At 39.7% G+C, this 22411-nt stretch overlaps 1 protein-coding gene across 3 annotated transcripts in view; it reads left to right on the top strand.

The window, feature by feature from the left end:
- The window catches only part of syt16 (synaptotagmin 16), a 141669-nt gene extending 129566 nt beyond the window's left edge, over positions 1–12103 (top strand). For all 3 annotated transcript variants that reach the window (XM_062968584.1, XM_062968585.1, XM_008121418.2), the window contains one exon: positions 6247–12103. In XM_062968584.1, coding sequence (XP_062824654.1) covers positions 6247–6560 — 314 coding nt within the window. In that variant the 3' untranslated portion in view covers positions 6561–12103. The remainder of the gene's footprint in view (positions 1–6246) is intronic.
- Positions 12104–22411: the final 10308 nt, after the last annotated feature.

Below are 22411 nucleotides of genomic sequence, written 5' to 3'. Positions count from 1 at the left end.
GGACCAAAATTTAGGCACTGCCAGTTTAAATTATAAGCAAAAGTAGATTTAATGTCCTACTGATATTAGAGTACCCAATTGTGTAATGGCATGGGCATGAAATCTTGCTAAATTACTTGCTCTTGATGAAATAGTCTCTCTCTGTTGAGTCTGTTGAGAATTTTTTAATCTCTTCTTCAGCATGATAAGAGGACAATGAACACTATTTCCCCACAGAGATGCCTGCAGTTTGCACAAAAAAAGAACCAAACGTGTTGCATTGGGGATTATCCTGGACTACACTATCTGATGAGGTACAGATGGCATGAGTTACCAGGAATCCCTTCTGGTAGTTGCAACTGTTTTGCTAACTGCGCCCCATCTGGAGAAAGGGAACTTGCTTGGAACTAAATAGAAAGAAATAAGAAAGTTAGTTTTTGCTACGTTTCAGTAGATTAAAGGTTTGAAACAGATTTGCACTAGTGTTCCATTGTGTATGCTTTGTATGCTTAACATATGTGATGTTGTGAGTATATGCAGAATATAATGCAAGTGTAGTCAGGCCTCCACATTAGCTGGGGTTAAGGGTACAGGAATCCTGGGTAAGTGAAGATCAGTGAATAAAGAAATTGCTATTTTCTTACATAACAGAACATCCAGCTATGCATTTCTAGGGCTTCCATCTCTCTTCAATCATTAAGTATATTGGGAGAGATTGCAAGCTGTTTAGGGCTTTGAATGTTGTGCTAAGCACCTTGAGTTCAGACCTGAAATATACTGACAACAAGTGAAATTCCTTTAAAACTGATGTTATGTGATGACTATGTAGATCATTTATACATGAATTAGGTCCTGTGTTTGTACTTACATTTAAAGTGGGTCTTGTTATCCTATCCACTGGGGTTTAATTCCAAGACCTCCAAAGATACCAAAATCTATGGGTATTCAAGATCAATTATATATAACATGGTAGTAACATGGTGTCTCTTACAGAAAATGGCAAAATTAAGATTTGGATTTTGTGAATTTTTAAAAGAATATTTTCCAAGTCATGCATAGTGGAACCTGTGGATACAGGAACTTTGGATACAAAGGGCAAATTGTAGTTTTCCTTTCCTTTCCCTTTCCTTTCCCTCCCCTTTGCCTTCCCTTATGTTTTCCTTTCCTTATGTTTTCCTTTAAAAGAGCCCAAGATGACTCTCTGTATAAGGCAGGGGTCCCCAAACTAAGGCCCGGGGGCCAGATGCGGCCCATCGAAGATATTTATCCGGCCCCCATGGCACAAGGGCAGAAGGGGGTTGGGCTAAATGACCCAAGGGGTCTCTTCATCTCTTACAACCATTATTATTATTATTATTATTATTATTATTATTATTATTATTATTATTATTATTATACATTGAGGCTGGATGGCCATCTGTCAGGGATGCTTTGCTTGTGTTTTTGGTGCACAAAGGCAGAAGGAGTTGGATTAAATGGCCCAAGGGGTCTCTTCCAACCCTCTTTATTATTATTATTATTATTATTATTATTATTATTATTATTATTAACATTAACATTAACATTGAGGCTGGGTGGCCATCTGTCAGGAGTGCTTTGCTTGTGCTTTCGGTGCACAAGGGCAGAAGGGGATTGGACTAAATGGCCCAAGGGGTCTCTTCCAACCCTTATTATTATTATTATTATTATTATTATTATTATTATTATTATTATTATACATTGAGGCTGGGTGGCCATCTGTCAGGGGTGCTTTGCTTATGCTTTTGGCGCACAAAGGCAGAAGGGGATTGGACTCAATGGCCCAAAGGGTCTCTTCCAACCCTCTTTATTATTGTTGTTGTTATTGTTGTTGTTGTTATTAATTATTATTGCTCGGTGGCCAACTATAGTCCGGCCCTCCAACAGTCCGAAGGATCGTGAACCGGCCTCCTGTTTAAAAAGTTTGGGGACCCCTGGTATAAGGAGTCAATGTGTTGTATTGTTGAAGGTTGTATTGTTGAAGGCCAGAATCACTGGGTTGCTGTAAGTCTTTCGGGCTGTATGGCCATATTCCAGAATGCCATGATTACTGTGGCATTTCCCTTGCCTGCTGGGAGAATGATGTTATCTGGATCTGAGTTGAGGTCTTTGATGGCTTGACTTTCTTTCCTTGTTGTGTTGCTGGGTGGAAGTTTTGACTTTCTCAGGATCCTTGCTGGTTTCCCTCTTATTTTTTCCGCTTCTTCCTTGGGGAGATGGTAAATTTCTGATTCGACACTGGCAATGATGTTTTCTACTGGGATCCTGGTGGTGGTAATAGCAAAATTGCCTCCTTTCACTAGAATGGATACTTGGTTTTCAGAGAGTTGTCTGTCTGTCAGGTTGATGATGGTCCGCGACGCATCCAGTCTGGTTTCAGCTGCTGCTTTTGGCATTTATGGAATTTTTGTTGTTATTCGTTGGTGTGGAGAGCCATGTCTTTCTCCATTTTTCTGTATGTTGGGTTGTCTATTTTGTCCCAGTTCTGGGTATTCATCTTTTGGCTGCTGTTGATATGGAGATGCAACAGTTCCTTGTCTGTGTTTGTGAGTTCTTTCTGGATGGTTTGAATTCTCTCTCGTAAGAGGTTGTGTTCCAGGCAGTTGTAAATACAGTGAGCCTGTGGTGTTTTGAAAGCTCTTTTGGCTGTGAGAAATTGTGGGATAGTATCTGTTTCTCTGCAGCATAGAAGGAAAGTCAGGGAGCACAGCAGATTTGCTTTCCTGGTCCTTAGTTTTTCCAATGTCCTTGTATCTTGGAACAGTTTCTCCCCGTAGAGATGTTCAATGTATTGTCGAAGGCTTTCATGGCTGGAATCACTGGGTTGCTGTGAGTCTTTCGGGCTGTATGGACATGTTTCTGGAACATGGCCATACAGCCCAAAAGACTCAGAGCAACCCAGTCAATGTATTGTTTTCCCTCCCATGCTTTACCCATGGTTCTTGCTCTTGGGATTTACTCCATATTTTGAACTCTAAAGTAATGCTCTAAATATATTCCAGTTATTTCAGATGAAAAATCAAATTCTCAGTAGTCTCTGTGTGCACGTGGAGAATATGAAGCATCCTGATGCCTACAGAGTGTTCATTTTCAGAATGACAAGGACAATGTTGAATCAGACAGGGTGCTACATTTTTTCTGTTTGCTTTGGCAAACTTCCCTTATGCCATAGGTGGAGCCTGGCAAACAAGGGTGGGTGCCCTTTCCACAGGACTGATAGCGAAACGGATTAATGACTCTTGCCAGCTGAGCATGGCTTTCTGCCTTTGAAGCAAATTCCACTTCCTTAGTTTATCAGATACAGCTTCCTCCATTTATGTTCTATTTACTTTCTGTCTGGTTGGATCACGCCCGGGGTGGATTGACAGAATCAACAGCATGAGGAATGGGGTTCTGGTGCCACATTTAGTAAATAAACTAATATCTGGAGATCACAAGCAGGAGGGTTATGGTGATCTCACATTCTACTTGCAAGATTTCCTTTAACATTTGGTTTGCCATTGTGTGGACAGAGTGCTTTGGTCTGATACAGCAGCACTCATCTCATGTTCTTAAAGTGTAAATAGTTCTAATGTAAAGAGTTTTTGTTTTGCCTCTTTGAGTCAAAAAGCAGTCGTTATCACTTCCTAATATAAATGAGAAGAATATGCCTCTTCCGGGTTCCTTACTCGGAATTTAACACCAGGCTCATGTCATCTGCTCAAAGTAAAGTAAAGGATGGCATTTCAAGTTGCCTAACAACCTAAGGTCAATCCATGAATTTGCTAGGGTTTTCTTAGGCAAGGAATACTTAGAGGTGGTTTGCTTTTCCTTTCCTCTGATATATTATCTACAACAGTACTTATTGATCTATGAAAGGGTGATGATAATGCCATCCTTGAAGTCTGTTGGGATCTTCTTGGTCATCCATTTAATAAGCTTGTGGATTCCTCCCTGAATCCCAGAATGGCTTCTGCCCTTCCAGAGGAACAGTGGATATGATCCTCACTGCATCATCATCTTCATCATCTACATCTTCTTCTTCTTCATCATCATCATCATCTTCAAAAAAATGCAGGGAACAAAATCAGCCCCTGTACATGCCAGTCATTGATCTTGCAAAGGCCTTTGACACAGTGAATCACAGTGTAATACCTGTTAGTTACTGGTTTAGTTAAATAGGTAAGGAAACCCTTAGGAAGAGACTGTACTTGCTGGCTGAATTCAGAGAGAGAGATGGGAAAGTTGCCAGGGATTTTGGTTCGTGACTTTCAGATTTTCCAAATGTTGTAATACAACTGAGTGGCATAGGCAGAAGAATGCTACACTCATATTGCTACTATCAATAAAATATACAGTATTTTGGGTCTTAATTTCTTATTGCATTGCAATATTCAACTAACATAGGACTACAAAACTGAGGGTCATAAAACCCTTTTCAAGAAACGTATGCTGGTTGTATAGGAATTTGGCATTCTAAATCCAGAAATGACCTTAGATATGCTCCATTATGCATGTTTTTTTCCACTACAGTAGAGTCTCACTTAGCCAAGCTAAATTGGCCGGCAAAAGCTTGGATAAGCTAATATCTTGGATAATAAGGAGGGATTAAGGAAAAGCCTTTTAAACATCAAATTAGGTTATGATTTTACAAATTAAGCACCAAAACATCATGTTTTACAACAAATTTGACAGAAAAAGTAGTTCAGTACGCAGTAATGTTATGTTGTAATTACTGTATTTACGAATTTAGAACCAAAATATCACGATATATTGAAAACATTGACTACAAAAATGGCTTTGATTATCCAGAAGCTTGGATAAGCGAGGCTTGGATAAGTGAGAGACTACTGTATATCTTTTGATTTCTATTTTGTAATATGTGAGCAAGATTTCTTTGGGAAGTTGAGAATAAACTGGAAGAAAGGGATTAAAGGCTTCTAATCATGAATAATTTGAGCAGAAAAAGATAAGTAAACCTTATTTAACAAAAAAGATGTTTGTTTATAGCAACATTCATATCCAGTATACCTGATTTGTGGAGCAGATGTGGGCATAGAATAAGATAAATAGAAACAGGGTCTCCTTCGTTCTGAGCTATGTAAATGTCTTGAATCCTGAAGAGACTTTTCACATTTTGTGTTTCTTAAGCGGAACAAATAATATGAAATAAAACATTAGTAGGAGTGGAGGAGGAAATGCACATGCTAGTAAGAAGACGAATGTTTTTAGATCATACATATAGCTAGAGACCCCAGTAGGAAAAATTCATAAGAATATCTCAATATACAGTAGTGTCTCACTTATCCAACACTCGCTTATCCAACGTTCTGGATTATCCAACACATTTTTGTAGTCAATGTTTTCAATATATCGTGATATTTTGGTGCTAAATTCATAAATACAGTAATTACTACATAGCATTGCTGTGTATTGAAATACTTTTTCTGTCAAATTTGTTGTATAACATGATGTTTTGGTGCTTAATTTGTAAAATCATAAACTAATTTGATGTTTAATTGGCTTTTCCTTAATGCCTCCTTATTATCCAACATATTCGTTTATCCAATATTCTGCCGACCCATTTATGTTGGATAAGTGAGACTCTACTGTATTTCTAAAACAAATGTTTTGCTCATCTTTTTTCCAAATTTCCATCACGCTGCTCTTCTAAGGTAGTATCAATGATGGGTTGGGTTTAAGTGTTAAGTATATATAAAGGATCTTCTTAGCAGCCATTTGTGTAATGTGTTTCCTTTTATAAAAAACTAGCTGTGCCCGGCCACGCGTTGCTGTGGCAAAGTGGTGGTGGTATTGGTTAAAAATTGTTGTGTAATTTTTATTTGACGTTATTTGCATTTTTTAAATTAATTTTATTGTAAGTTATATTTTTATTTATTATATTTTATTATTTTCTTGTATTATTTTTTAGTTATTTTCTGTTATTATAGTATTTTTATTGTATCAATTTTTAGTGTTTTTTATTATTTTTTATTGGGTTGCTAGGAGACCAAGTTGGATGAGCTTAGCCTTGTAACTGGCAGCAATTGGATAAAAGCAATTATTCCTCTCTCTCTAATTGAACTTTATTTTTCTTTTCTTTTTGTTGTATCAACCTAGAGGCGTGGATGATGGGTTGTGTTGTCAAATTTCGAGGTTGGGGGGCCTGTAGTTTTGTTGTTTTGTGAGTCGCCGTGATGCCATCACTCTTTTATATATATAGATGAGGATATTTTCCCATTTTTAAATGACATTTCATTTCTTCTGCAGATACCTATGGAAAGCTCTGCCTCCTCAACTCGATTGGCCAGGAGATGTCCCGTTGCAAGACGTCCGTCCGCCGAGGACAGCCCAATCCTGTCTACAAAGAGACTTTTGTCTTTCAGGTTGCCTTGTTCCAGCTGTCAGATGTCACACTGATGATCTCCATCTACAACCGGCGGAGCATAAAGCGCAAGGAGATGATCGGCTGGCTCTCCATGGGTCAGAACAGTAGTGGAGAAGAAGAGCAGAACCACTGGCACGAGATGAAAGAATCCAAATCTCAGCAGATTTGCAGGTGGCACACTCTCCTGGAATCCTAAAGGAAGTCTCGACCATTCCTGTATCGTGTGCTAATTCTCTCTATCTAAGCCCAAAGCACAGAGGTTGTCTCCCTGACATTTGACATAGAAAGGATCATCTGTTTACATCATCACTGAACTTCCAATGCTCTAATGTCACAATTATTGTCTTTTGCACTTTGTTTCCAGTAACGAGTGGGAATCTCTTCGAAAAAGAGCCAAGTAACAGACCAAGGGAGAGCAGAAAGATAGAGTCTGATCAATATTGTAACTCAGCACCAAATGTCATTTCAATTTCTTCAACATCTAGGAGGTAGATGTTGCTTTTCCTCTTGGGAACTTAGTCCCAAAGATAAATCTGGTTGTGCTCAGAAGAAAAGGGACTGAAAAATACACAAGGGAAAAGTAGGCAACTTCTGGAAAACACTTCGGCACTTCTTTTGAATGTCATTTTTTTCATTCAGAAATGTCCATAGGGAGTTGGAATACTATTTATCTAGTTGCAATGTTTGAAATGTGGTTTAAAAAACCCCTAATGGAATATTTACCAAATATTATGTGGAATTACATGGTCTGGGTCAGATTATATATTCAAGGCTGGCTTCAGGAGCTGCAAGGTAGACTTGTGAGAAAGTGAGTAATAGATTCTAGATTTGCCTTTTTCTAATTCTTCCAGTATCCAGTAGACGTGATTCTTCTGTCTTCAAGCATATGAGTGTTAAACACTTTGATTCAAAATACAAAAAAGAGAAAGTCCATATAAATATTAGGAAGAACGTTCTGACAGTAAGAACTGTTCAGCAGTGGAATATGCATCCTTGGAGTACATTGTCGTCTCCTTCTCTGAAGGTTTTAAATAGAGGCTGGATGGCTATTTTTTTGGGAGTTCTTTGTGCATTTTGGAATGGTTGAATGGGGTTGGATAGAATGACCTCAACTCTGTGAGTCTATGAATTTGATTTTTTTCCTTAGAAACTTAGACTCTCCAAAAATCAGTTGTGGACTCTCACTTTCCTGTGTCTGGCACATACATTGGAAGGGGGCATGGACACTGTCATCATATGGTTTCATCACTAGATGGTGCTGTGCTTGGTTCTGGCCTTTGGGGACAGGGTTTCTGGCATACCCTACCAGCATGAGGAAGTAGCTGCATCTGTCTTACACATGATTTCATGCTTGTATAATGCGTGGTTGAAACACTTCAGAGTAGCAGTTCTTTCTTCACCTACACACCCACAGGATTCTTGTGATTGCCATGGCGACATCTCTCTTAGCTTTCCCTGCAGCTGGAGTGTTTTATTTGGCGACAGGAGAAATGTAGGCAATGATGTAATGGCCAACTCATAGAGTAGGAAACAACATTGCAGAGGGCAAGTAAGAAGAGCATAGGTCAAAGCTACAAAGGCTGGGATGCTGTGAGTTCATCTTGTGCAGAGCTTCAAAAACAATGGTTTTCAGTCTGCATTCTCATGAAACTGGGACGGAAACTAGGGTCCCTTGGTGGAAAGGTCTGCAGCAGCATTTAAGCAATCTCTGAAAAATTGTTATGTTCAGCCCCAGTGGAAAATGTAGCACATTATAGTTAGAGCTTGGAAGAGTCTTGTTTCTGTTGGACTGCACTCCTAGATTTTCCATATCTGCAGGACCACTACCTATGTACCTTTACTTTTCCAAGATAAGTATGACTTTGCTATCTTATGCCTGCTTCAGCTGAGCAAGGAGTTGTCATCCTTTTGCTTTACAAAGATATGTGCAGATGGACTTCCCATAGCTATCTTGGCCAAGCTAACACCTATGTCCCATTACTCTGCCAAGATAGATGTTGCTGGGACTGGTGTGGCTGGACTTTCCACATCTATCTCAGTGGAGTATTCAACTCAGGGTTGAGCCTAGGTGGCCTAGCTGTTCCCAGTTTGGTGGACAAAAGACATGGAGGAGTTTATTATCACCTTTGGTTTTGCATATTTATGTAAAGTCCTATAAGGAATCCTCCGTGGACATTGAAGTCATACTCTAATTTGTCGATAATAATAGGAAGATACGACATTGCCTTATAATATAAAGTCAGACATTGAATACTGTGTCCAGTTCTGGGCACCACAATTCAAGAAGGATATGGACAAGCTGGAATGTTTGCAGAGAAGAGCATCAGAAATACAATAGAGTCTCCCTTATCCAAGCTAAACGGGCCAGCAGAACCTTGGATAAGTGAATATGTTGGATAATAAGGAGGGATTAAGGAAAAGCCTATTAAACATCAAATTAGGTTATGATTTTACAAATTAAGCACCAAAACATCATGTTATACAACAAATTTGACAGAAAAAGTAGTTCAATACGTAGTAATGTTATGTTGTAATTACTGTATTTACAAATTTAGCACCAAAATGTCATGCTATATTGAAAACATTGGCTACAAAAATGCGTTGGATAATCCAGAACCTTGGATAAGCGAGTCTTGGATAAGTGAGACTCTACTGTAGTAATAAGTCTAAAAGCAAAGCCCTGCTAAGAGTGACTTAGGGATCTGGGTATGTTTATAGCTTGGAGAAAATAAGGCTGAGAGGAGACATGATGGACATGTTTAAATACTTGAAAGGGTGTCACATGGAGGGTGGGAAGCTTGTTTTCTGCTGCTCTAGAGACTAGAAAATGATCTAGTGGATTAAAATTTCTTGAAAAGATATTCCACCTAACATTAGAAAGAACTTCCTGATGGTTGAAGCTCTTCGGCAATGGAAAATGTTGCCTTGGAGTGTGGTGGAGTCTCCTTCTCTGGAGGTTTTTAAGCAAGTCTGGATAGTCATTCTGTCCGGGGTGCTTGGATTATGTATTTTTGCACGATGGGATTGCACTGGATGGTCAATGTGGACTCTTCCAACTCAAGGATTCTATGAGTTGGCCCATGTAAAACAATATGGTCTACATCAGGCATGGGCAAACTTGGGCCCTCCAGGTGTTTTGGACTCCAACTCTCCAAAACACCTGGAGAGCCCAAGTTTGCCCATGTCTGAAATAAAGAGTAGCCCTGTTATCTGGCCAGCTATTTTGGGCCCTTGTGCATGTAATTCATGGTTGCACTTTTGAACTGTGTCACTTTCTTCCTCATAAACCTGCCTCCATCTCAATTGTTTTTCCTAATATTAGGTAGGATAGAGTTGAGAAAAAAGGACCCTCCAGATGTTGGTCTCCAATTTCCAATATTTCCTATCATTGGCAATGCTGGCCAAAATTGCTTATCTAGGCAGGCGTGCAGAATGATAGAATCAGAGTTGGAAGAAACCACAAGGTCAAGCCAATCCAACCCTTCTGCAATGCAGGAATACACAATCAAAGCACTCCTAACAGATGGTTATCTAACCCCTGTTTAAAAACTCCAAGGATATTCCACCAGACTACCAGGCATCATATTCCACTGCTGAACAGCTCCTATAATACAGTAGAGTCCCACTTATCCAACGTAAACGGGCTGGCAGAACATTGGATAAGTGAATATGTTGGATAATAAGGAGAGATTAAGGAAAAGCCTATTAAACATCAAATTAGGTTATGATTTTATACATTAAACACCAAAACATCATGTTAGACTACAAATTTGACAGAAAAAGTAGTTCAATATGCAGTAATGCTATGTAGTAATTACTGTATTTACGAATTTAGCACCAAAATATCATGATGTATTGAAAACATTGACTACAAAAATGCGCTGGATAATCCAGAACGTTGGATAAGCGAGTGTTGGATAAGTGAGACTCTACTGTATATAATTTATAGCTGTGTTGTAGGGATACAGTTTTTTAAAAATTATTTTTGATTGCTTCCATTAATTAACAAGTTTTAAACAGAAGTTTGTTTTTGTTCATTTTATTAATTTATTAAAATCTTTGTATTCCATGCTATACGCAAAGGTCTCAGAGCGCTATTTAATAAAATCGGTTTAAGATAACAATGAAAATAATTGTTTAATATAATTATATTAATTTTAAAAGGCTATAGCATAGATATTCTGAATCAGTTGTCACTTAAATCACAGTCTATTTAAAACAAGTTTAAATAATGCCAATCACAGCACATGTATAAATGGGATAAAATCAATTTGACTTTGTAGAGTCGTGGTGGCATAATGGGTTAAACCCTTGTGCCGGCTGAACTGCTGACCTGAAGGTTGATTTGCTGACCTGAAGGTTGCTGGTTTGAATCCACGAGATGGGGTGAGCTCCCGTCTGTCAGCTCTAGCTTGCAGGGATATGAGAGAAGCCTCCCAGCAGGATGGTAAAACATCCGGGCGTCTCCTGGGCAATGTCTCTGTAGATTGCCAATTCTCTCACACCAGAAGTGACTTGCAATATGTTCTCAAGTCACTTCTGACACGATAAAAAAATAGACTTCAAAAGCTCTAATAAAAAGCCATGGCATGACTTGATGCCAGAAGGACACCAGCATTGGCTGAGAGTATTCTGGAACAAATTTAGGTTTGTTTTGAATCCACGTACTTATGAAAGAAAGTTGCTGAAGATGAGTAGACTGCCTCTTTTGAAATAAATGCGTATTATGAATCATGTAGCCATTATCAAAGAAGTGAAGTAGATTTCTTGCTTCAGAAAGATGGCTTTTTATAGGCCAAGACGTAGGCAGATTTATTTGACTGGCTCAAACCCGTACCTTTAATTGGCTTAATATTTTGGGTATCTATGGAGTGGGCAGATGTATTTGAAGAAGATGGATCTCTTTCAAGCCACAGCAGCCAATTCATTGATTTGATCCCATTTCTGGTTCCCTTCCTCTATCCTTGAAACTACAACAGTTTTGTTTCTCTCTTCCCACTTTCTTGTTTTGTATAATCGCTGACAGCTAGCATCCTGGATCATACAGATGAGATCATTAGCTTAGCTATGAATATTATTAATTTTTCTCCGGTTCATTGAAATAAAACATCTTTTTCTTCCACTTCAAACTGGGAGTTAGGGAGGAAAGATACCACCAGATGTAAAACAAGTAAAGAATAAATCCCATATATACCCTCCGAAGTGCATTTTGCTGCAAATAATCCCAAAGCAACAAGCAGCCTCTCCACCAACATCATGTAGTTTTGCAATGCTTTAAGCCCTTTTTGCCAAAAAGCTGCTGGGGCCTTCTCAAACTACAAATCCCAGGATTCCATAGCATTGAGTGGTGTCAAACTGCGTTAATTCTTCAGTGTAGATGGATTTCAGGCAAGAAAAGGGAACATACATTCCACTCCCTTATCCACACAAAGGAACTTCTTTTATATCTTGCTAAACACAGAAGCACAGATCAACTGATTGGTACGAATGAAAGCTTGTGTTACTATTAATAGTTTCTTCATGATTACATCCAACTTTAAAAAGCACAGTTTATAGGCAATATCTACATTTTAAAATCATTGTTTTCTTCTCGCATCAGAATGTTCTTGATCAAATGTGTGCATTGTTTTACTTTTTACTGATGGAAACAAAATGTACCTCTCAATTTTTTTGTTGGATTTTCATTTTCTGGGAGCTGCATCTGAACATGGAATATTAAACTTACAACCTTTCTCTTAATGTTTTTTGTGCACATGCAGAATATGATGTCCTATGTGCTGGGTTGGAAAATATGGTAAAGTCGCACCCAAAGAGGTGTTGAGGGTGAAACCAGTGCGAGAGTTCAAAGCTAACTGGAGTTCAACATGCAGTTGAAAACAGGTTGGAGCTGCTAAAATTGTTAATTGTAAACCACAGGAGGATGAAATTGCTTTGTGCTTCCCATTTTCTCTTTGTTCAAATTCTGCAGGTGAAGAAAACTAGCAAGAGAGGGCATATAAACAAGTACGGTTTCCCAGCAGTTTCAGCACCTTGGAAAACTCATAGCAATTTTTCTTTGCAAGCACTATCCAGCTCTGCTTATCTTTTAACATTCAGTAAAGATAGTTGTCAATCCAAACCTGGCAAGTGCATTAGAATGCTTTGCTAAGAATGCTTATCTAAGAGAACCATTACATTCCCCTCTGGGCAGAATTGTACACAGATATGGGTGCATCTACATTGTAGAATGAATGCAGTTTGACACCACTTTAACAGTCATGGCTCAAGTCTATGGACTCATGGGATGGTAGTTTGGTTTGGCACCTGCACTCTTTGGCAAATAAGGGTAAGGACTACGTAAAACTACAACTCCCATGATACCATAGCATTTGGCCATGGTAGTTAAATAGGTGTCAAACTGCAACCTTAGACTCTCATTCAGAGTTCTTGACATATTCGCATGCACTGGTTCGATTAATGATGTCTGTCCTATAGGAAAAACCATTTCCAATATAAATGTTGATGATGGAAGGATGAAAAAGAAAGAAGTGTAATCGCTGCATGAGGACAGGGATCATATGCTATACCAGTGTTTCTCAACCTAGGCGTCGGGACCCCTGAGGGGGTCACGAGGGGAGTGTCAGTGGGGTCGCCAAAGACCATCAGAAAACACACTTTTCGATGGTCTTAGTTTGGTTCAGATCCATCATTGTTTTGAGTCCACAGCGCTCTCTGGATGTAGGTGAACTACATCTCCAAAACTCATAGTCAATGCCCACCAAACCCTTCCAGTATTTTCTGTTGGTCATGGGAGTCCTGAGTGCCAAGATTGGTTCAATTCCATCATTGGTGGAGTTCAGAATGCTCTTTGATTGTAGGTGAACTACAACTCCCAAATGTCAAGGTCTATTTTCCTCAAACTCCACCAGTGTTAACATTTGGGCATATTGAGTATTTGTGCCAAGTTTGGTCCAGATCCATCATTGTTTGAGTTCTCAGTGCTCTCTGGATGTAGGTGAACTACAACTCCAAAACTCAAGGTCAATGTCCACCAAGCCCTTCCAGTATTTTCTGTTGGTCATGGGAGTTCTGTGTGCTAAGTTTGATTCGATTCCATCATTGGTGGAGTTCAGAATGTTTTGATTGTAGGTGAACTATAAATTCCAGCAACTATAATTCCCAAATGACAAAATCAGTCCCCCCAACACCAGCAGTATTCAAATTTGGTTGTATCGGGTATTTGTGCCAAATTTGGCCCAGTGAATGAAGATACATCCTGCATATCAGATATTTACATTACTATTTACAATAGTAGCAAAATTACAGTTCGGAAGTAACAATGGAAATAATGTTATGGTTGGGGGTCACCACAAAATGAGGCACCGTATTAAGGGGCTGCGGCATTAGGAAAGTCAAGAACCACTGTGCTATATGATGGAGTTTGTTTCCATAATCATGATTGCAACATTCTTGCTTGTAAATATGGTTTTTGAGGGATGCTCTAATTAAAGATGCAAGTATGATTTGCCAATGCCACACAAAATGTTTCAGGATGCCAGTGTAGCAGCTTTTTGTGAACATTTGTTGGAATCAGCTGGGTCTAGTAGCCTAGTTTTTCTCGTCTCCACAGTCTCTAATGCTCAAACCACTGGCTTCTCTTATTCCATGGACAAGTTATCATATTGGTGTCCATTGGTATTTACTGTTTTTTTATTGGAAACTCACCAGTAGCCGTAAGATCAGTACTAGTTTGGGGATTATCCCTTTAAGAAGCATTGTTCTAGAAGCCTATAGTTGATATGGTTTAGAAAGGGGCTGTGGGAATTTATGAAGGCGGGGGACCTGTCAACATTGCTAACAGCTATGCCATTTAAATGGAAACTTCCTCTTCAGTAGCAGTGTATCTTTGGATACAAAGCACAAGCAACACACATAGGCTAGGTTAGGCTAGGCTAACATTATTTTCACCAGTTCTCCCTTTTGTTTGTGCATTTCCGCAGCCATCTGGCCGGCCAATGTGGAAACCAATTAACAGTCTAAATAAATGGTTGACTCTGGGAACTGTCATATTGTTAACTAGTCAACGTCGGTTCAATTAAACCAAAGGAGAGGCTCAAGGTGAGTTGGGGAAAGCAGCTGTCAGCTCCGGGCTGCTTTGCATAAAAGGAGGAAGAAAGCCGTCCCCGGAGAACCAGCAAGAATGAAAAGAGTGGTAATGGAACATGAGAACAATTTGTTAAAGCGTATGCACAGGAAAGCAGCTCCCTGGGATGGGGGGAAACAGAAATAGGGCATTTCCATTTACATCAAACATTAGATATCAGGATAAGAGGGTGTTGCTTATCAACAATACAACAAGTCCTGACTTTTATGAAAATCGTGTTGTCGAAGGCTTTCATGGCCGGGATCACAGGGTTGTTGCATGTCTTTCGGGCTGTGTGGCCATGTTCCAGAATCCTTTTTATGCAGGGTCCTGAGATTTGAAGACCAAAATCTGAGACCTAGCAAGAATCCTGATATCGCATGGCGTAGGTCCTACAATTGTCATTATATGTGATCCCTCAAGCATAAATTGCAGTTGCGTATGTTATGCCTTTTGGATGAAAATATCAAGTCCAACATATTAGGGAAATACAGTAGAGTCTCACTTATCCAACGTTCTGCTGGCCAGTTTATGTTGGATAAGTGAAAATGTTGGATAATAAGGAGGGATTAAGGAAAAGCCTATTAAACATCAATTTACGTTTTGATTTTACAAATTAAGCAACAAAACATCATGTTTTACAACAAATTGACAGAAAAAGGCAGTCCATTACACTGTAAAGTTATATACCCTGTTTCCCCTTAAAATAAGACATCCCCAGAAAATAAGGCCTAGTAGAGGTTTTGCTGAATTGCTAAATATAAGGCCTCCCCCGAAAGTAAGACCTAGCAAAGTTTTTGTTTGGAAGCATGCCCGCCAAACAGAACACCAGAGCATGCAGGATCGGTAAATGTACGTACCATAGAGTGTTGTACATGGAAATATTGGTGGTAACAAGAAATTCTTGATAGGATTCACAGTTTGTCTGGTTATGCTGGTTTGTGATGACAACTACTGTACAATATATAATGTTCATTTTTTTTGTTCAACAATAAATGTGAATTCTTCTTCATGGGAAAATAAGACATCCCCTGAAAGTAAGACCTAGCGCAAAAATTAATATAAGACACTGTCTTATTTTCGGGGAAACACGGTAGTAATTACTGTATTAATGAATTTAGCACAAAAACATTGCAATGTATTGAAAACATTGACTACAAAAACATTGACTACTAAAAGGCAAACTACGTTTGATAATACATTGGATAAGCGGAGGTTGGATAAGCGAGACTCTACTGTAGATATAATATGCATTTCCAAGGCAGTGCTCTCCCTGTGAGTTTCCTCACCCTGTGCATCCACACAGTAGAATTGATGCACTTTGATACCACTTTAATTGTCATGGCTCAATGCTATGGATTCCTATGAGTTTGGTAAGGCACCGGCACTCTTTGGCAGAGAAGGCTAAAGACCTTTGTAAAACTGCAACTACCACGATCCCTTAGCCTTGAGCCATGGCAGTGGAAATGGGGTCAAACTGCATTAATTGTACAGTGTAGATGCACCATTGGAAACCTGAAGTCAAGGTTTGAATTTCTTGCCATTTGAGAGAACAGATTTGTTGCATTTGGGGAGTTGTAAGATATTTGGTGACTAAATAAATTTGTTGGAGCAATTCCGGTCTTCCCAAGAAGTAGCATCTCTGTGAAACGGCAACTTCCGCCCTTGATGTTTGTCCTATGGATGTGATATCCCCCTCCCATTTAACGCACTCCATTGACTATGGATGAGGCCTTTGAAGGAGGGGGGGGGGCGGAGGCGTGATTTTTCGGCAGCTGCATCCGACCACCTGCTCCTCCTCATAGAAATTGTACGTCTCGCTTCAAGCCAGGGACTGCTGAGACTTGTAAAACCACGCTTCGCAACCAGCCTTCCGTATGATGTAAAGAAAACTGCAGATTCACGCAGTTTTTGCTCTTGTCCTTCCCCGCTCTGCAAATGGGGCATTTTTTGAGATCCTGAACATCAGTGAATCTTCAAAGGAATGTTTCACCGCTCCATCCTTGCCTCCTCCTCTGGTTTGTATGCTGCATGTATCTCCAGGATGGCATCAATCTACAGGCTTGCATTTCTGAGTCCAAAAGATATGAATGACTGCTATTAAGAAGCAGGAGAGAAAGGCACCATTATTTTCAGAGGGAAGCAAAGACAGGAGGAGAGCTTCAGTAACTATCCTTGCAGGGTTTTGGATGCCAGGCATTTCCAGGGAGAACTTGGGAAAGCGTTGTTTTTTTTGGGGGGGGGGGGGATTACAATTCCCAAAACCCATGCACACAGCTAGACAGTTGTAATCCAAAACTTTTTTGCTTCAAAAAAGACTGGAAATACTCTTTTAAAAATGACATTTTCATGCACAGGATTAGGACCTAGCTAGCCAAGGCTGCATCTACATCATATAGAATGAATGCTTTTAAATGGGCCCGGGCTGTGGCGCAGGCTGGCGAGCAGCCAGCCAGCTGCAGCCAGCTGCAACAAATCACTCTGACCAAGAGGTCATGAGTTCGAGGCCAGCTCGGAGCCTATGTTTGTCTTGTCTTTGTACTATGTTAAAGGCATTGAATGTTTGCCTTATATGTGTAATGTGATCCACCCTGAGTCCCCTTCGGGGTGAGAAGGGCGGAATATAAATACTGTAAATAAATAATACATAAATAACTGTCATGGCTCAATGCTAATGCTATGGAATCCTAGGATTCGTAGTTATACAAAGCCTTTAGCCTTCTCTTCCAAACAGTGGTGGTATTTCAATAAAGTACAGCATCCATGATTCCATAATATTGACACATGGAAGTTAAAGTGATGTCAAACTGTGTTAATTCTACATTCTAGATGCACCCTAAGTCTCAAGATTTGTCTACAGAGGAAGGAGAATAGGTCCTGTGTGATTGGCCACATGAACTGCCATGACTCAATGCTATGGAAGGCTAGGATTTGTAGTTTGTTGAGGCAAAGAAGGCTAAAGACCTAAAAACTACAACTCCCAGGATTCCACACCTTTAAGCCAGGGCAGTTAAAGTGGTGTCAAATTCCATTGATTCTACAATGTAGATCAGGGGTCCCCAAACTAAGGCCCGGGGGCCGGATGCGGCCCTCCAAGGCCATTTACCTGGCCCCCACCCTCAGTTTTAGACTTAGGCTCGCCCAAAGTCTGAAATTACTTGAAGGCACACAACAACAACAATCCTACTTAACTTGACTATCTCATTGGGCAGAAGCAGGCCCACGCTTCCCATTGAAATCCTGATATGTTTATATTGATTAAAATTGTTTTTATTTTTAAATATTGTATTGTTCTTTCATTTACTAATATTATGCTATGGTAATAATATATTGTGTATACATATAATATTGATAATAATATTATAATGTAATACAATATAATATTTATTACGGTATTTCTACCCCGCCCTTCCTACCCAGTAGGAGACTCAGGGCAGCTAATAATAATAATAATAATAATAATAATAATAATAATAATAATAATAATAATACAATGTAATAATATTGTATAATATAATAATATTAATTATATATTATATATTATATATAATATTACTAATAATAATATGGTATAGTGGTATAGTCCAATATAGTAATATATAATGCTAATATTGTGCTATGCTAATAATATAATATATTGTATGTACATACAACTTGTAAGCCGCTCTGAGTCCCCTTTGGGGTGAGAGAGAATGGAGTATAAATTTAGCAAATAAATAAATAAATAAATAAATAAATAAATGATTGTTGTTGGGGTTTTTTTTTGTACTACAAATAAGACATGTGCAGTGTGCATAGGAATTTGTTCATTTTTTTTTCCCAAATGATAATTCGGCCCCTCAACAATCTGAGTGACCATCCACTTTAAAAGTTTGAGGACCCCTGATGTAGATGTTCCATCACACTGCTTAGTGCTCAGAATTTCCCCAGTGATCTGTTTTCTGATGAAATTAGGCTTGGTAAGTGTTTTCCACCCTTAATTCTGAGTAATAAACATGTGTAAGATGTAAGATACTGGAACCCAGTACTTAGATTGTGGCAAAATGAGATCCCTTTTTGATAATCACAAGCCCTGTGCCATGATTCCATTAAGCTTTTGTCAGGTTCTTGCCTTCTGAGAACAATTGCTAAGATAAGCTGGTTCCCTCTTGCCCAGGACACGAGTATTACTTCACATTTCTTCTTCCCTTGGTAATGCATTGATTTCGCTCCTTGCATTGTCTCTGTGCCTTCAGTTAATGACTTCAAAGGTTGTTTCGCTCTGACTTCGCCCCGATTCCTCCTGGGGCTGCACAGGATTTTCCAGCTCATGTTTCTAATACGGTCGAGTCTTTGATATCTCTCCCTCGTGGGTTGCAGTTACACAGTTTGCTGTGCTACGGATACACAGACAATGCCCTGATGTAATTTTAGCCTCTGCCAACTTTTTTAAAATAAAAGCCTTTCATATTTGGCTGATATTCAGCGGTGAATGTCATGTACTCCATCGCATACAGTAAGCCGCAACTTGGGACTGAGAAAGCCAAAAGGAGTAATGCTGACCGTTGTGCCAGAAGTTTGATACTCCATTTCACCCCTTACTTACTTAGGTGATTCCTTATTTGTGCGAGTATGATGGCCTTTCAAGTGTAGTAGTGTCTTGGTTGTGGATACGTAGGTGACTGTGGAGTCCTATTCTTGACCCACATGTTCTTCCATAGTGAGAGGACAATAGTTTCCACGTAGAAGGCCGTCCAGGTCAGGGTTGGCTTGATGCGCCTTCCTCTTGGCATGTTTCTCCTTTTCGCCCTCCATTCATGCCTCTTCAAATTCCACAGCACTGCTGGTCACAGCTGACCTCCAGTTAGAGTTCTCAAGGGCCAGGGCTTCCCAGTTCTCGGTGTCTATGCCAAGTTTTTAAGATTGGCTTTAAACCCATCTTTAAATCTCCTTTCCTGTCCACCAACATTCTTGAGTTGGGAGTAGATTGCTTGGGAGACAGTGATCAAGCATTTGGACAATGTGGCAATATTGACTTTTGTGGAGAGGTGGCTGCCAAGGTAGCAGAAATGGTCTAAAATTTTTAATGTTACACTATTAAGCTGTATCCCACCCCATGCCCTCCTCGGTTTTGCCATCACAGACAGAAAACAATTGCACAAGATGTTTTGAAATCACTGTACGTATGAAACCCTGGTACGAGGCATAGGGTAGATCATGGCAGAACTTGAAAATGTTATTTTTCAAGGCTACAAAGCTCTAACTGATGCATTTTTATTTTTATTGTGCTCCATCAGCTGGAATTAATTTCACCATTTATCCTACCCCAAGTCTCCAATTAAACGCAGCACGTTACCCATCTACCTCATCCATCAGGTTTACAATTTATACCCCTCGCACTTTGGCCCAGTTTGCCCTCGATTAATCCTTGTTCTGTTTTAAATTATGTTCTACTGTCATTTTATTATTTTGCTATGCTATTGTATATTAATGTGTTTTGTTTTGTGTTATGTATGTATTTTATCTTGTTTTATTGTGATGATCTGGGCTTGGCCCCATCTTAGTCCTTTTGGGCAGATGGGGGCGGGGTATAAAAATAAAGTTATTATAATTATTATTAACTCTCACTTTCAACCTTATTGAGGATTTGATGATTTGCAGTGACTGCCAATGAAACATCCAAGCTTCATCTCATAATTAGGCATCCACTGTGTTTCCCCGAAAATAAGACAGTGTCGTATACTAATTTTTGCTCCCAAAGACGCACTAGATCTTATTTTCAGGGGATGTCTTATTTTTCCATGGAGAATTCACATTTATTGTTGAACAAAAAATGAACATTTATTATATACTGTACAGTAGTTGTCATCACAAACCAGCATAACAAGACAAACTGTGAATCCTATCAAGAATTTCTTGTTACTATCATTATTTCCATGTACCATACTCTATGGTACAGACATTTACTGATCCTGCATGCTCTGGTGTTCTGTTAGGCGGGCATGCTTGCAAACAAAAACTTTGCTAGGTCTTACTTTTGGGGGAGGCCTTATATTTAGCAATTCAGCAAAACCTCTACTAGGTCTTATTTTCTGGGGATGTCTTATTTTAGGGGAAACAGGGTATTAGCCTGGATCCAGATTTCCTCTTCTGTCTGCTGAACCTTAACCATATCTATTTGCATTCATTTAAATTTTCACATATTCGTGGATAGAAACATATATGTGTCTGAATGTCTGATCACTGTCTCCCAAAGCAATTACTTTATTCTTAGCTTAAGAATGGAAAAATGGAATTTTGGTGAACAACAAAAGAGATTTAAAGATGGGCTTCAAGCTAACCTTAAAATGTGACTTAAACACCAAGAACTGGGAAACTTTATCAATTTTGGAGAGGCACAAATAGAGGCCAAAAAGGGAGAAACGTGCCAAGAGGAAGAAGGTGTGTCAAGCAAAGGCTTATTGGGACAGCCTTCCACCTGGAAATCGATGTCCTCAATGTGAAAAACCGTGTACATCCAGAATAGCTCTCTATATTCACTGATAAAACTCTACCTCTGGAAGACAATCAGAATCAGCCACAAGTGATCGCCCATGATATATAGATGGAAACATATTCTGTATATCCATATATACTACATTCACATAGAATTATAATTGGAAGAGACCACGCATTCCAAACCCATTTGGTCATTCAGGAAGACACAGTCCAAGCCCCTCCAACAGATGCCCATCCAGCTTCTGCATAAAAAACCCCAGAGAAGGCGACCCCACTACACCCGCAGGCAACATATTCCACTGATGTGCTAAACATCTCTTTCCATCAGGAGGTTCTTCCTAATGTTGAGGTGGGATCACTTTGATTCTTAGTCTGTCTGTTTGTTTGATTTGCTTCTTACGTTTGCACCCCATGGGTCCAGTGTAGATCCATGACTTCTTCTCATTTTCTGTTGCTAAAAAAGTTTCTCTTGGTTCAAAAATGGCCAGGAAAGTCCCCAAAATATGACGGAAAACTGGAAATGTTCCTCATACCCAACATAACATGCTTTGGGGCAAAAGTTTGGATTTGTGTTTGTGGAAGCAAGACTCATGTGGTCCTCTGTCCTTCCACAGTCAGCTAACCCTTCTCAAAAACAACACCCACTCAATTCAGTGGAGTTTAAGTAAAGGTAAAGGTTTCCCCTGATGTTAAGTCCAGTCATGTCTGACTCTGGGGGTTGGTGCTCATCTCTATTTCTAAGCCAAAGAGCCAGTGTTGTCTGTAGACATGTGGCCGGCATGACTGCATGGAGCGTCGTTACCTTCCCGCTGGAACGGTACCTATTGATCTACTCACATTGGCATGTTTTCGAACTGCTAGGTTGGCAGAAGCTGGAGCAACAGCAGGCGCTCACTCCACTCCCGGGATTTGAACCTGGGACCTTTCAGTCTGCAAGTTCAGCAGCTTAGTGCTTTAACACACTTCGCCACCAGAGCTCCTTCAATGGAGTTTAATCCCCCCAAAAATGGCTTTGAAGGATAAAGCATCTTTAAGAGGCTGCCTATGTTTCCTCTCTTTCCCTGTAGCCCCCAAAGTTGCAATCACGTCACCGTTTCTACCTGCCCTTCAGGCTGTTTCTCTTTAAAAAGAAACCAAGGTGACATTCCTCCTTGTCTCTCAGCCAAGACTAAATTGTTCGAGCCTTTAAGCCAAATGACATGGCTCTTGTGATCAGCCAAATAGCTTTTCCTCTCATTATTCAGACTTAACATCCCCTTGCGAAATACAGTTTCCTGGAGGAGTTGAAATAAGGTTGGGTGGATATGATGAGCCAGGAACAGAGGCTACAGATCCTTTGACCAGTGATCTGTTCGGTCCTTTACCCGAGTCTAACACGATTCTTGTACTTGGGAATGGATGCAGGTAGAGATTCCCGCAGTCACTTAAACCATGTACTCACACTGGTT

The sequence above is a fragment of the Anolis carolinensis genome, chromosome 1 (genome assembly GCF_035594765.1).
Source record: "Anolis carolinensis isolate JA03-04 chromosome 1, rAnoCar3.1.pri, whole genome shotgun sequence".
Taxonomy (NCBI): domain Eukaryota; kingdom Metazoa; phylum Chordata; class Lepidosauria; order Squamata; family Dactyloidae; genus Anolis; species Anolis carolinensis.
The sequence above is the reverse complement of the archived record's forward strand: the minus strand, read 5'-3'. Positions and strand labels throughout refer to the sequence as shown.